The sequence below is a fragment of the Apiospora hydei genome (assembly GCF_038363865.1).
Source record: "Apiospora hydei strain CBS 114990 chromosome Unknown utg000007l_segment0_segment0, whole genome shotgun sequence".
NCBI lineage: Eukaryota > Fungi > Ascomycota > Sordariomycetes > Amphisphaeriales > Apiosporaceae > Apiospora > Apiospora hydei.
This window is the reverse complement of record NW_027117366.1, coordinates 2416263-2430699: the sequence shown is the minus strand read 5'-3', so window position 1 is coordinate 2430699 and position 14437 is coordinate 2416263. Positions and strand designations below refer to the sequence as shown.

Sequence of the window (14437 nt, the reverse complement as noted above, 5' to 3'; positions counted from 1 at the left end):
GGTTCCAAGCTGCGTTGCGTCAAATTACGCACATCACCTACTTCACGACCACTTTTCGCCCTTCTCCCCATCTCAATTCGCGATGGCCTCCCGGAGATTCGCATTGAACCTCGCCCAGGGGATCCGCAGCCGGGCTGCCCCTTCTGCGTTCCGGCCTCTGAAGCGCGGTTTCGCTACCCCCGTCTCCTCCCCAATTGGCGCAAAGACACAAACGACGACGCTCAAGAATGGCCTGACTGTCGCAACCGAGCACTCCCCCTACGCTTCCACATCTACCGTCGGTGTATGGATAGATGCTGGTTCGCGAAGCGAGACCAACGAGAACAATGGCACCGCACACTTCCTGGAGCACCTTGCCTTCAAGGTCCGATAACCCGCCTGCCCGAGCCCGAGCCGAGCTCGCAGTGTTGAGGCAAAGCATGTTAACAATTGTCACAGGGCACCCAGAAGCGAACGCAACAGCAATTGGAGCTCGAGATCGAGAACATGGGCGGCCACCTCAATGCCTACACCTCGGTACGTATAACTGCTCAATTGCCGAGAACACCCGGGCCGCTATAGTGGGTTGCGTCTAAGGGCTCAGGCTGACATCAACACAGCGTGAAAACACCGTCTACTTCTCCCGAGCTTTCAATGCCGACGTTCCCCAAAGCGTCGATATCCTCGCCGATATCCTCCAAAACTCCAAGCTCGAGCAGTCCTCAATTGAGCGGGAGCGCGATGTGATCCTGCGCGAGTCCGAGGAGGTCGAGAAGCAGCTGGACGAGGTTGTCTTCGACCACCTCCACGCCACCGCTTACCAACACCAGCCCCTCGGCCGAACCATTCTCGGCCCTCGCCAGAACATCCTCGATATTACCCGTACCGAATTGACCAACTACATCAAGAACAACTACACCGCTGACCGCATGGTTCTGGTTGGTGCTGGTGGTGTCCCCACGAGCAGCTTGTCGATCTCGCTGAGAAGCACTTCTCCGGCCTCCCCACGACTTCTGCCCAGAACTCCGCCTACCTGCTGTCCAAGCAAAAGCCCCAGTTCATCGGTTCCGACCTGCGTGTTCGTGATGACACCATCCCCGCTGCTCACATTGCCATTGCCGTTGAGGGTGTCAGCTGGAGTGACGAGGATTACTTCACTGCTCTCGTCACTCAGGCCATTGTTGGCAACTACGACAAGGCTATGGGCAGCGCCCCCACCAGGGCAGCAAGCTCAGCAGCTTCGTTCACTCCAACGACCTGGCCAACAGCTTCATGAGCTTCTCTACTAGCTACAGCGATACTGGGTGAGTCAAGAATTCTGCCCTATTTACGGCGAATCCAATACTAACTTTTGCAGTCTCTGGGGTATCTACCTCGTTTCCGACAAGCTGACCCGCCTCGATGACCTGGTCCACTTCGCCCTCCGAGAATGGTCCCGTCTGTCCAGCCAAGTTACCGAGTCCGAGGTTGAGCGTGCCAAGGCTCAGCTGAAGGCCTCCATCCTTCTGTCTCTCGACAGCACATCAGCTGTCGCTGAGGATATTGGCCGCCAGCTCGTCACCACTGGGCGCCGCATGACCCCCGGTGAGATCGAGCGCACCATCGACCGTGTCACCGAGAAGGATGTCATGAGCTTCGCCAACCGCAAGCTCTGGGACCAAGACATTGCCATCAGCGCCGTCGGCAGCATCGAGGGCCTCCTCGACTACCAGAGAATCAGGGCTGACATGAGCCGAAACTTCTAAGGATTCTGTGTGTTAGACATCGTTAATTTTGATGGGAGAGGAAAGCCACACGGTCATAGAGTGTAAAAAGATACCGCACGCTAGTTGTACCATAAAAAAGAGTTCTCTTATGTTTAGTGTAACCGTCCGAATCGTGGTGAGCAGACTGGTGCCATTGCCTCGTGTCGTTCCACAGATGGTAAGAAGAAGGGAATTGCATGGTTCTCCTTAGAGTCTTGTTGGCTTTGTTACACGGGAAGCATTGGAAATTCGAGGTTGTGTGCATCCGGAGGTATCCGGCGCAATATGCATCTCTTCTCTTACATTGTATCGATTACAAGACCGGTAACTTAGATGCTCGAGGTGCATAGACATTGACATGGGGATAGGGCTGGTTATGATGATATCTACGTTTCAATTTGACGGGGGTTGCCAAGTCACGGGAAACCGGTCGAGTTCCTGTAAAAGGCCAATAGGAGGTATGTGACGAGCTGGCGACGGTTGCCGAGGCACGAGAGGTGGCAGAGGCCATAGAAGGAGGTATATACAGGTTACTTGATTGGGTGGTCGAAAATCTATATTTGCATACTACCAACCAACCAACCAATGCTGGCTGTTCAGCTTCCTCAATGCCACCCTGGCAGCTTCTACTACCAGGAATACAATACCTTCCGGGAAGTCTTCAAGCAAATAAAGAGAAGTTCTCGAAAGGCCAATGCATCTTTTTTGAAGCGGAGGTCTTGGGCCTTTAAGGGTATTAGCCTGCATTTGTCCTCTGGCTCTGGAGATGTTGCTGTATGTGAGCCAGGCCTCCATGAGACCTTCGCTTCTTTATTCCTCTCTGAAGACATCATTAATATAAATCGCTCAGGTTCAATACCGGCTCTCCTGAGCCAGAACTTCCTTTAACTAGGAGAGGGAAGTTCGATTCGTCGAGTTCCCGTCTCGTTACAAATAGAATTGGGTTCGGAATAGGAAAAGTCATATACTGCTAATCCAATAAAAGGGGATACATGCACCAAATCGAGTCCTCGAGAACCAACGCCCAATCGCGACTTTGATTCTCTTCCAGGGATCTAACGAGCATGTGATTGTTGCATACTTGATACAAGGTAGCGCCTGGGTGATGCTCCAACGAAGCTCTTTCGGGCTGGCCCGGACTCTAGCCATTGCTGTCTGTAAGTCGTGAGATAATGAGAGGCGCCCCAAGTCTCACGATTATGTCCTACACTTTTGCCGCCACTGAAGACCATTTACGCGATTGGGCCAAAATCCACCCATATAGCTAAAGCGTCGCATCGGAGCCTCACGCAGTCATCCTATCGTGATGAGACCGTTCCATTGACCGCACATTTACCCGGGCTTGGTCTTCGGTTAGGAGCCGAAGCCCCCCCAGAACGGTTCACCTCTGCATGTTCTGGCCGTGATGCATAGAACAACCGCAGCTGCAGAGGGAGACTCCAACGTAGTATCCAAAGCGCGACGAGTATGCAGTTTGCAGAATGTCGCTAAGCGACCAGCAGCACGAAAGAGGGAAAGAAAACATAATATGACGGACCATAAAAGGGGCTGCCCTGTCGCACCGTCCCGTCAAGGCAACAAAATACCTATGCTCACCAAGTTTTGGTAAATCAACAAAACACCTTCAGTGTGGTCACCGAAGCAACATTCCCACATAGAGAGATAGAGAATATCATGAAGATCTCAATCTACGTGCCACTGAGCCTTTGCCTTGCCAATGGTGTGCTCACCTCTCCGCTGGAGCCGCCGAGACCAGGGCCACAGCTCCTCACCCTGGTCTTCCACAGCGCGGATGGCCAATACACCATGAGGATGCCAGCAGACGGTCGCGAACATCTGACCAGTATGAAGTCTTCATCTTCTTCTTCTGCTTTGCATATACAAGAAACCTTATATCATCTGCCATCACTAATATGTGACGAACAGAGAACGGCATGGCGGTGAACTACATCGACGCGCCCGACTTCACGGCGCAGAAGCAGTGCACCTTCCGCACCTCCGGCAAGGTCGCGCTCGTCAACGGCATCAACAGCCGCGGCCTGCAGCAGATCCTGCTCGGGCCGCCCCAGCCCGTCGTCGGCGTCACTTGCTCGGGCACCTGCGTCCCAACATGGGTCGCATGTGTCAACCCCAGGACGGGCGTCGAGCTTGGCGAGTGCTGCAGCGGGTACTGCGACAAGGGCCGGTGTCAGCCGTGGTTATCGCCGGTGGCGGCCCCGGCTTGAGAGAGAGAGGGCAAGAAAAACAAAGAAAGAAAGATGAAGAAAGGCACGCTCAAGCTGTGGGTTCAATCTGGGCTGGGCCGCACAGTTGTTCTAGTGAGACTTATCAGGGGTAGGGAGGGGCTGGGTTATAGGGTTAGAGTTCCGGTCCGACTACTGGGGGTGCACATCTCCAATGCTTGTATCCCTTGTTCTGTCTGTCAAATAGCTGTTTCCTTCGCATGAAGCATTTCGCCGAGAGGGATAAGAAGTGACTTCTCGCCGGTTAGCCGGCCTGACTGCGTGATAGTGGCTGGTGCGAAACAGAGCACACGGCGCAGTGGTTGCCGAGATCTTAGAACAAACCGACGCCAAGCGAGCCCGAACTCGATGTGGTGTTTCTCGTATAAGCTTCCTCTAGTTGCAGGACATGATGAAAACCATATCGCTCGCAGAGGTGAGCGATGAGGCTGGTACTGCAGGCAGACCACTGAGAGAGAAGCAGAAGCAAGATCAGCATCGCCACCATCAAGGAGTCCGTCTCAGAGCCTCGCCCAAGTTCGGATGCAACGTCCTGTCATCCGGTCTATTCGCGGGACGAAATACGAACGGCACCTTTCATCTTCTTTCTCCCGTGTGTTGCGCGTGCGGATGGGGCGGCACGACGATGTGAACCTTGCTGAGCCAATTGATTTGGTCGTTCGAAGGAAGGACCTGACCCCTAACACAGAGAAGGGGATATTCCAAATGCAATATGCTTTTGGCGGCAGCAGGACCGTCGCATCTGCAAGCCACTGAAGCATACACTTACGTCTATGTCTACTGCGTGCTTGGGTGGAAAGATACTTTACGCGCTTCGATTTGGAATATGCAGGGTGCTGCAGTAGCTGAAGGAAGACGCGATGCACTCGCCAAGTACTGACTGCACGCTAGGATCCCATAAGGGGTAAGTAAACTTGCCCCCTATTTTCTCCACCGGACCCCGGCGTCAAATGGCTGGCTCTCCTCGTCGCGAGACACAACTCGGGGTATATAAGATCGATAAGAATCTCATCGATTCCTCTCAGATCTCGGTTTCGGTCAGCCGTAGTCCAGCAGCTCCCCCTCTGCCACTCTGTTCTGAATACAAGACCCTTATCCCCCTTTCCCCCGGTATTCCATTCACTGTTGCTAGCTCCTAACTCCGCTGGTTATCGGACTTGGCTTTGCCTCACTCTTTTCGTTCACGAGACGTTACTACTTCCAATACTGCTACTACATTCGCTCGCACCGCAACCATGAAGCTGCTCTCCATCGTGCCCTCCCTCCTCCTGGCCACCCTCGCCAGCGCCTGCGTGCAAGAGGGCCGCGCCTGCGCCGCCGGCGGGGAGAAGTGCTGCCTCCGCCGCTCGTGCGTCTCCAATACGCAGGGCAGCTCCCTGGGCTTCTGCGTCTCCTTAGACGCGGACAGCCTCCTACAACAGCCGATGCCGACCCCGGTTCCTGCCGCCGCCCCTCCCGCCATGGGCGGTGCTGGTGGCGCCGCCGGGCAGCCCAACAACGGCGGCATGGGCGGCGGCATGCCCAATGGCAACAACGGAAACGGTCAAATGCCTGCCCCGGCCGACATGAACAACGGCGGCCAGCCCGCCAACCCCAACAATGGCCAGCAGGGCAACAACGGCCCGGGAATGTTCCCCGTGGGCGGTGGTCAGCCCATGAGTGCGAATGCCCCGGGCAAGGTGAACACTGGGAGTGCTCCGCCGTTCTACATTGTACCTGTACGTATCAAAGACCACCCCCAAGTAAAACCAGAAAGCTTACAAACTATCCAACTTCAACAGACAGAGAACTAAGCTCTGAACCAATCGTCGCATTTTCCTGGCTCTCTCGCCCTTGGCATGCATGTATGGGGAAAAGGTGGCCAGGCAACAACGCAGAAGGAAGAGCTGGGCTCTTGTTTCTCTAGGACGTTCACCTGGCTCGAGGAGCGAAACACTCACTACTAACAGTGGTTATCTCCAGTTGTTCTGTTAGAGCCATCAGGGACGTCTCAAGGATGTCACCAATTTCTACCCCTAATATTCATAAGGGCCTTATGGCAGTTTCTTGTTCCTGTTCAGCCAAGCTGTTTCGTACTGCATGAGGATACAAATCAAATAATAGTTCGCAGCTAATACCAATACCTGTTGCTTTACATGAATTTTGCTCAGATGAACAATGCAACAGTGTACTTGAAGAGCGGTCGAACTTGATCAATGACATTAGGTCTGGTTCGCACTAAGAAGCCAGCACCCTCGACCTTACCTAGGTGCTGAAGCTCTTGAGCTTCAGCACTCGTCATAACACAGGTTTATTCTGGCGTCCGGTCCGAGGCAATGCTAATGAACACAACCCAGTATATCATTATTGATGTGTCTAAAAAGGCCGTTTCGAGACAGTTTGAAAAATCATACATAACAACTCCTTCCCATATCCCATGTCCTCAAAGATTAGCCGCACAGTATGGCGGATATGCAATGCTAAGTTCAGTTGTCGTCACATCGACACCGTCTGAATCAGAATCAAATAACCATGTTATCTTCCTCCAATATCATCTGTTGAACTGGATAGTGTTGGTATTGCAACGGGTTAGAAACATCCGCTACCCCCTATGTTCAACTCAAACGCCACGCCAGGCTGGAAATCCCCGGAGGCTGTGTCTGATTTGCCTCTCGCGAACATGGTTGGCCCGTCGGCCGGAAGCTTGTGGGCATTCGACAGACTGGACAGCAAAGCCACTAGCAGTACCGCACAGCATGCCGAGGTTCGCATCGAAGCTGATCAAGTCATCTTTTTGCTGATGTCAGTGTATCATGACCCGATGTGTGCCCGGAGAGTTCGCCTCACCTGTCTTGATCGAAGTGATGGCAACTGTGTGGTTGGCCGCGGAATACAGGCATTGACAAGTCAGAGTGCCATAAGTCGACGTGTTGCTCTTGGACGTGTCCAAAGTACATCCGGTGCAGGAGGTATCGAAACCGCCAGTTCTGCAACACACGCGATATATCAGTACGTATACTCCAAAAGTTGAAGGGCAACGTGGAAAGATTACCCGTTTCCGGCCGCGACGAGTCTGCCCTGGCTGTTGGCGAAGCATCGGCCAATGTTGAGTTCTTGGCAGCCAGGAACGTTGCTGTCACCACATTCCGCAGCGATGACGAAGCCCTCGCTGGTATAGCCGTAAGTTAAGAGATCGCAGAAGTTGAGGTAGGAACTTGCGAAGGCCTGTCCTAGGACCAAGAAGAAGACGAAGGCGATAGGACGCAACATGGTCGTTGGTGCAAGTGCAGAGTCTTGTGGTGGTAGAGATTTGGGAGAAACGAGCGTGGATATGGTGGAAATGGGTTAATGGAAGAGATGAACGAGTGGCAGTCGATAGCTGGTCCTGTTCACGAGACTGATCAAACAAGAGCCTGGTGAGAGACAAAAGGTGTGAAGATTATGGTCAGTCAATCCGGAGTCACTGAAGTCGAATCCGATGGGTGTTTCATTTTCCAATTTGCAAAGGGAGTTGACTAATACGCCTGCAGTTCTACAGATGCAACAACGTTGCAGGAAAGCGCAACTTTGTCTTTGTACGTGGCCTTCATGCCTTCCTTACACTAGTGAGTGTACGAGATGTTGGGTGCTTGTTGACCAAACCTTGGAGACAGCTGAGGTGGCACCTTCTCAATCTCCCTGGCAGACATTTGCCGTTCTTCTCCTTCTCTTCCATCAATGAACATACTCGTCTACAATTTGGGCCTTTGGTTCAGAGATGCAGTTCTCAGATGCCCCGATAGCAAGTCCGCCACAGCCTCACCCACACCCCAGCTGAGCTCATACCCCCTTCCTCCAAGACCATATGCATGGATAATGCAATTGCCATCCCCGGTGAGCTCCTTCTCAAGTCGCATTCCATTCTTTCGAGTTGGCCGTCTACCAACGACATCGGCAATGGCTCGGTATTTCTGGTCTTTGCCGAGTATCTGCGGATATGTCGCTGCAAAGTTCTGAAGCAACGAGGCCCTCACCTCGGACGATGGATTCGGATCCCAATTGTTTGGCTCTTTTGTCCCTCCAATAATTGTGCCGCCATCAAAGTTTCGCGGTACCGAGAAGAACCACGAGCCATCTGCATTTTGTCGGGTGACGGTCGCTGAGCACGCATTTGCCACAAGGCACGTTTGACCTGGGAAACAATGAGTTAAGTCATATCGTAGAAAGTCGACTCGACAAGGAATCTCGGCTGCGGGGACGAACCTCTCGTGATGAACACATTAGGATCACCAAATCCAATACCAGAAGCATTGATAACGGCATCAACTATCCCCAGCTCTCTCATCTCGAAAATCTCGACGGGACTCCTCACCTCTTTCTTGACAACCTTGCCCCCGAGGTACCCAAATCGCCGCAAGAGGAAGCTACAGTATACCATGGGATTCACACACCAGCTGTTGTACTCGAACCCCAATTTCACCTTGTCATCTGGTAATTCGGTTGGCTTTAGCAACCGGAAGCCTTCCATACCCAGACTCTTGGCCTTCTCAGCATTCAGCTCCTGGTATGCAGGGCTCGGGGCTTCCAGATACTCTATACCCGGCATAAATGTAATGCCTGAAGCGGGATAGTCCCTATTGAGCTCCCTCATGCGGGCGAAAGTGCGAAGTGCCATAGCATGCTCACGCTCTTCAGTAGCATTGGTTGGCGGAACCCAGCGATTGTGTGCGCCGCCCCATGGAGAGGTGTAGTCTATCTGTAGCCTAGGATCTACAGTTTCAAAGGGGCCTGGGAAATCTCGAGCGAGGATCGTGACTCGATGCCCCTGCGATTGGACCTGGAGGGCCGAGCTAAGCCCAATCACACCGGCGCTGGGTTGCTTCAGTCAAAATGATCTTCTACTTGGCTGATCTGGGTCACTGGCTTACCCAAGTACAACTATGTGTGTCATTTTCTTGGCCAACAAATGTCTTTCTGCGTTCTCGGGAGTGAGGTTCAGAGGTCAAACTTCGATCTCTCCCCTTACGGCGAGGTCTACGTATTGATATCAGTGGCCAGATTTACATCACTCAGCCAGCGGGAGCAGGCGATGTTGTCTCTGGGTGGTTGTAGCCGAACTGAGCCGAACTAATCGATCATATGCATCAGGCATCAGGCACCTGTGATGTAAGTGGAGATGGTATGGCATGATGAGCGTGCATCGCCGGTATGAATCGGATATCCGAGCATCGGAGCGAGCGGGGCAATAAGCGGCCGCTTTGTTATCTTGGCCGTTACGGGGTCAGTTTCTGGTCAGTAAACGACAACCAAGTTCCTCGGGACAGACCAAAGGAAACAGCGTGCTGTTCATTGATTTAGTCAAGCTAATCCAGTCATCAAATGCAGATCATAGAACAGCGTGTTCCTTACTCAAGTCGAGATAAGCACCAAATCTATGCCGACATGAGCAACTGAAGCTTGGACCAGCACAGGGTAAGGCAAGATCCAGGTACCCCAGCTGTCTTCTGATTGGATCTAGATCACCACCATACGGAGTAATCGCACCATTCAAGCAATTGAATTGCCGCTTGGTAGTGCCTACATGTAAACAGCAGCATCGTCAGTTCCTGGTTAGCACGTTTGGGTGAAGAGAAAGAGCACGGTCCGCCTATCATCTCCCAGATGCCAGGTCGATCTCATAAATCTTGCCCTCCACAGGTTCAAGATCCCCTCCCCAGTTACAACACTTAGCACACAGCATGCAGCCAACCTATTCGGAACACGATCGGCAGTTGAACAGCAAGTGACCGTTCTGCACGACCTCTCATCGCTTACAGAAACCCGCCCAGCTCTCAGCCCGACCGCCTGTGAGGCGCTGATGGGATGCCAATCAGACTAGATTGGGTGAGCCCAGGATGGCTGCATGGTCTATTTTTTTTTCTTTTCTTCTCTTTGCGTTCTCTCTCTTCCTGGGGGTCTTGTTATTTCCGTCAGCAGCAGGATACAAGACACAATGGACGAGGGGAGTCGGTGAACCTTATTGATCTTTGTTGCCGCCGGGGGCTAGGGTCCAATTGGGCCATATCTGAGGGATGATATTCAGGCCCACCAACCATCAACACCCCCGGAGCAGGGATCGCGCATGGTGTAAGCCAATCAATCCCCGTATCACAGCATTGTAGCCGCCGGCCTTTCAACCGACAGAAAAATTGCACCAAGAAGCGCGAGACTTGCTGCACTGCTATTTTCGTCCCCGAGCAAATGAAATGCCCATTTGCTGAGCAGGTCCAGCCAACCCCTCTCCCTGCTTGCCATCTAGTCAGTTACTTGCTGCACCTTGCATGCTAGGAGACGAAAAATGATATGAGAGAGCAAGCGACACACACAAAGAACCCCTGCGAACCCGTGCTTCCCACCAGCCATCCCATCCACTCATGATGGGCGCCAGCGCGTACAAGTGCCGCTGATGGGCATTCTGGGCAACTTTTGACTACTGCGGAGGAGGGGCTCGGGGATATAGCAGGCCTGGTTTGGCAAGTGAGCGCCTGCATGCAGTGCGTGTTGGTCCTCTGTCCCCGGCGCTGTCTCCTCGGTGGTATATACTTTCCACCCACTCCCTTGCTTATTTTTTGCCTGAATTAGAAAATTGGCAGAAGGGTTGCTATTCTCATATCTTCGTTCTCAGGCCTTACTTGGGTCTATTGCAGCCGTTGGTCCTCTCTTTGCAGATTCTTTCCTGCACGGTTAATGTGTTGTGATACGTTTCGTGTCCCCATTCGCCTCGCCGATATTTGCTTGTTCATTAAATACCGAGAAGAGCCAAGCCATGCCCCAATAATAGTGACATTCGCCTCCCTTACAGCTTGGGACCGTTGGTCATCTGCATCCGAGACTGGGACAATCCTGCCTTCTCTAGACATATCACGGGGGGCAGCACGAGCCACGGGTTTCTGTTTGATACAGACGAAGAGAGTAACTTATAGTTGGCAACATGGCGTCACCATCGACTGGCGCCACTGGGGGGTTCTCACTATTCCCCAATACAAATCCAACGAAACCACAGCCGAGGAGAACGACGTCTCGGCCTCGGGCAGACTCATCCGCGCGGGAGCCACGTCCCTCACTCGAGATGACGCCGCCACGGAACCACCACGGGAGGCGGACGCCAGAGAACGACCTCTCACAGTACGTCATTGACGGCTCGCCGCTCTCCGCATCTACGGGGCGGCCAGGACACTATTCTTCTCCCACTGCCCGGGCGATTCGCAGGTATCAAGAAGAAGAAGAGCCGCCCGCCCCCGTTGCCGTCTCGCAGCCAGTGCCGGTCTCTGAGGCGCCGCCGCGGACCGATACGGCCTTCTCTGGAGCCAGTACACTCGTGCGAGACAACAGCCACCGCTCGAGGAGCTCCATCGCCAAGAGGCCCATCGTAGACGAAGAGGAAGGGCAACGGGAGCCGTTACCATCGTCGTTATCAAACCCCAGCAATAACCCACACGGGGCGGAAGCAGGCCTTCGCTCGATATTCCCGCAGTACGACCACAACCTCCCCTTCGACCGCCAGGACTACTACCCCACCCAAACGAGCCCTCGGCATATTCCCAGACAGGTCATCAGCCGCCAGTCACGTTTCCCGCCACAGCAGGAGGAGGAGGAGGAGCAGCAACCGGAGAGTCAGAACCCGCAACAGCAGCAGCAGGCTGTGAGGAGCCCCGTACGCAGCCCCATGAGCGCGGGCTCAACCCAGACGCAAACGCAGAGGTGGCCGAATATGCCGAACCCGCGGCGGTACCAAGACCCGCCCGTGATCCCGCCCGTGAGCACGACCGAGGACCTGAAGGACTACTGGAAGGCGGCGAACGGGTGGAAGGCGTCCGCGAGCGAAGGCCGGACGTACTGCATGAAGCTGACCTCCGAGAAGGACGCGCCCATCTACCACCTCTCGTCGACGAGCCAGGGCCTGTATCATCTCAAGATCAACCCGACCTCGGCCTCGGCCTACGTGACGCTGAGCCGGCACGACCCCGGCAAGCCGTTCAAGGAGCGTGACCCGGCCGCGGACCGACCGAGCGGGATCCTTGCCGCGCTGCGCGAGGCCCACGACAAGAACAAGACGTGGCAGGAGGCCATCAGCACTACGCTCGAGGAAGAAACCCGCCGGCTGCCGCCCAACGACGGGTTGGTCGCGCTGCTGTACCCGTCCGCCGCGACCAAGATGGCGCTGGATAAGCCCGGCGACGGCGCCGCCGTCGCGGCCGCGGAGCGCGAGTGCGCGCGCCTCGTGTGGGACGAGGACAGCCGCAACTACTTCCTCGTGCACCCGGCCGTCGCGACGCCCTTTTGCGTCACGGTCGAGCGGAACCCGGCCTGGAGCCGTACCGAGTACACCATCGAGCACATCGAGAGCCCGCAGCACCTGTGCAAGCTGACGCGCGTCGGCACGGGCGAGGGCTTCCTCGAGCTCGACACGGGCGTCGCGGGCCGGATCGAGGCCTACTATATCCTGGACGTCGCCGTCTGCGCCCTCATGCTCGTCGCCAACCTCGACGAGCGCAACACGACCCACGTCGAGCACTTCGAGCCGCCGCCGCCTCTGATCAAAGCCCCGTCCTCGGCACACCTGCGGGACAGCCTGATGAGCCGCCTGAGCGGGCGGCCCAGCAACGAGAACCTCGGCGGAAGCATCCACAGCAAAAAGAACAAGAAGAAAAAGGGCAAAGCCGGGAGGCACCGGTTCGAGGAGTTTGAGCTCGACCTCGAGAGCCAGGCCAGCAGCCTGGGCAAGCAGCTCGAGGTCCGGGACCGGGACAAGCTGCCCGGGTGCACGCGGACCGTCATCAAGATCGTCAGCTTCGCCTTCAAGTGCGTCATCTGGACGTTGACGATGATCTTCCGGACGCTCGTGGCCATCATCTCGGGGCTGAGCAAGTGTTTGACGAGCGAGAAGCTGTGAGGATGACCATGACAGAAACGGCCTACTGAGGCTATTGCCGTTGCCAGTATTAGTAGTATTATCACGAGGAATTACGATGGATCGTTTCCGCTTGCCGTTTCTGCTTTTTATTTCATTTTGCTGGGACTTGGTTAGTATACAACGAGCGATTGCAGATAGGATACCCCGAGATGCTGTTGTGTTGATTCGGTTAGTGATTCTCACTGTTGCATCTGGGAGATGGGATAAGGCGTTCTTTCATCTAGGCGCGGATCAGGAAATAATGTTATATGGGGCTCCAAAGCCTCGAGAAGATGGTACGCGAAAAGTCGAGAGGGAAAGTCAATGCTCTCTCGATCTGTATATTTTAGATCTAGTTCTTGGGTATATCAAGACAGCCCCCTCGCTGGCGGCCACGAACTATTAACGCCGGATCTCGAATGCCGAGACAACAAAAACTTTTTACCCTCTCATGATCGGTTTTGACAAGATGTGTGTATGTTTGTATGCGTGTGCCCTATCGCTTTCTCTCGCGAACCTTGAACTTCTTGCCTGATTTCGTCACGCCGCCGATTGTCGATGTCTTGGCCATCCTCGCACGCTGGAGCTCCAGCTCGTTCTCGGCCGTCGAGAGGGTCTTGAGCTTCTTCCGCGCCACTTGGAGCCGCCGGTGTAGCTTCAGGAGCATCCGTTGCCTCTGCTCGGCGCGCAGAGTCTGTGGGTTCTCCTCCTCCTCGCCGTCGCCGCTCGGCTTGTTCATTTCCTCCTGCTTTTGGCGTTCGGCTTCTTCCCTCTCCATCTCGGCCAGGATCCTGTCTTCACGGTCCGACACGGCGTCGGCAAAGACTATCTTCTTGGGCTTCTTGGCCGGTCCGTCCTCGTCTTCCCAATCGTCTTCACTGTCGTCCTCGTCGTCATCTTCCCGTGGGGGTTTGTCGGGGTTGCCGCCCATGCCTATCACGCGCTCCTCGAAGGCCTTGACGTCCTTGCCGGCGACGTTGCGCATGGTGCGCAGGTAGCCCATGTCCTGGGTCTTCATGAGGCGGACGACATCCATGGGCAGGGCGCGGTTGCCGCGGTCGCCGTCGACGGTGCCGGTCCAGCGCTTGCCCTTGCTGGCCCAGGAGGAGGGGCCGGCGCGGCTGATCATGCCGTGGTAGAACTCGTCCTCGTTCTTGTCCTCGGCCTTGCGCTTCAGGCTCTTGAGCTGCGCTTTCTTCTTGTTGAAGTCCTTGGCCCGCAGGCTGTAGTCCTTGTGCTTCTCGAGCAGGCCGTACTTCTTCCGGTCCGCGGGCTGGGACCGCTCCTTGTGGTTGCGCCGTTGCACGGCATTTCGCATGGACGACATGGTGGGCGGTGGGTGTGGGTGTGAGCGCGAAGTTGGGCCAAACTCGTCGGAAGTTGGGGTGGCTGCGAGAGAAAGGCGCAGGTTTTGTCGTGGATTTGGGTCTTAATGGCGAAAGCAAGCAGGCGTTGGCTCTCGGAATTGAATTGCTGCTGATGCTCAGAGGTTTGAACTTTTAAGTGGGTTCTTCGTGGGGTGTGGGGCACCAGATAAGCGCTGGTGCCAAACCGTCCTCAGTTCTTCGACAATACGTATC

The 14437-nt window shown here is 54.9% G+C and overlaps 7 protein-coding genes across 7 annotated transcripts; 4 read left to right on the top strand and 3 right to left on the bottom strand.

The window, feature by feature from the left end:
* Window positions 1-82: 82 nt before the first annotated feature.
* Window positions 83-1724, top strand: PG997_009845 (mitochondrial-processing peptidase subunit beta; the record flags this gene model as incomplete). The annotated part of the gene is made up of 6 exons (XM_066814160.1): window positions 83-364; window positions 439-516; window positions 600-917; window positions 947-1159; window positions 1189-1283; window positions 1337-1724. The coding sequence occupies 6 exons, from the start codon at window positions 83-85 to the stop codon at window positions 1722-1724; spliced, it is 1374 nt and encodes a 457-aa protein (XP_066666122.1).
* A 1674-nt stretch (window positions 1725-3398) lies between these two features.
* PG997_009844 (uncharacterized protein) lies at window positions 3399-3949 on the top strand (the record flags this gene model as incomplete). The annotated part of the gene is made up of 2 exons (XM_066814159.1): window positions 3399-3567; window positions 3651-3949. The coding sequence occupies 2 exons, from the start codon at window positions 3399-3401 to the stop codon at window positions 3947-3949; spliced, it is 468 nt and encodes a 155-aa protein (XP_066666121.1).
* A 1253-nt stretch (window positions 3950-5202) lies between these two features.
* Window positions 5203-5760, top strand: PG997_009843 (uncharacterized protein; the record flags this gene model as incomplete). Its single annotated transcript, XM_066814158.1, has 2 exons — window positions 5203-5685; window positions 5749-5760. The coding sequence occupies 2 exons, from the start codon at window positions 5203-5205 to the stop codon at window positions 5758-5760; spliced, it is 495 nt and encodes a 164-aa protein (XP_066666120.1).
* Window positions 5761-6566: 806 nt separating this feature from the next.
* On the bottom strand, window positions 6567-7216 carry PG997_009842 (uncharacterized protein; the record flags this gene model as incomplete). Its single annotated transcript, XM_066814157.1, has 3 exons — window positions 6567-6736; window positions 6794-6933; window positions 6999-7216. 3 exons carry the CDS (start codon window positions 7214-7216, stop codon window positions 6567-6569), a joined length of 528 nt encoding a protein of 175 aa, XP_066666119.1.
* A 461-nt stretch (window positions 7217-7677) lies between these two features.
* On the bottom strand, window positions 7678-8876 carry PG997_009841 (uncharacterized protein; the record flags this gene model as incomplete). Its single annotated transcript, XM_066814156.1, has 3 exons — window positions 7678-8117; window positions 8189-8796; window positions 8854-8876. The coding sequence occupies 3 exons, from the start codon at window positions 8874-8876 to the stop codon at window positions 7678-7680; spliced, it is 1071 nt and encodes a 356-aa protein (XP_066666118.1).
* A 2157-nt stretch (window positions 8877-11033) lies between these two features.
* Window positions 11034-12857, top strand: PG997_009840 (uncharacterized protein; the record flags this gene model as incomplete). Its single annotated transcript, XM_066814155.1, has 1 exon — window positions 11034-12857. One exon carries the CDS (start codon window positions 11034-11036, stop codon window positions 12855-12857), a length of 1824 nt encoding a protein of 607 aa, XP_066666117.1.
* A 496-nt stretch (window positions 12858-13353) lies between these two features.
* On the bottom strand, window positions 13354-14184 carry PG997_009839 (uncharacterized protein; the record flags this gene model as incomplete). Its single annotated transcript, XM_066814154.1, has 1 exon — window positions 13354-14184. The coding sequence occupies one exon, from the start codon at window positions 14182-14184 to the stop codon at window positions 13354-13356; it is 831 nt and encodes a 276-aa protein (XP_066666116.1).
* Window positions 14185-14437: the final 253 nt, after the last annotated feature.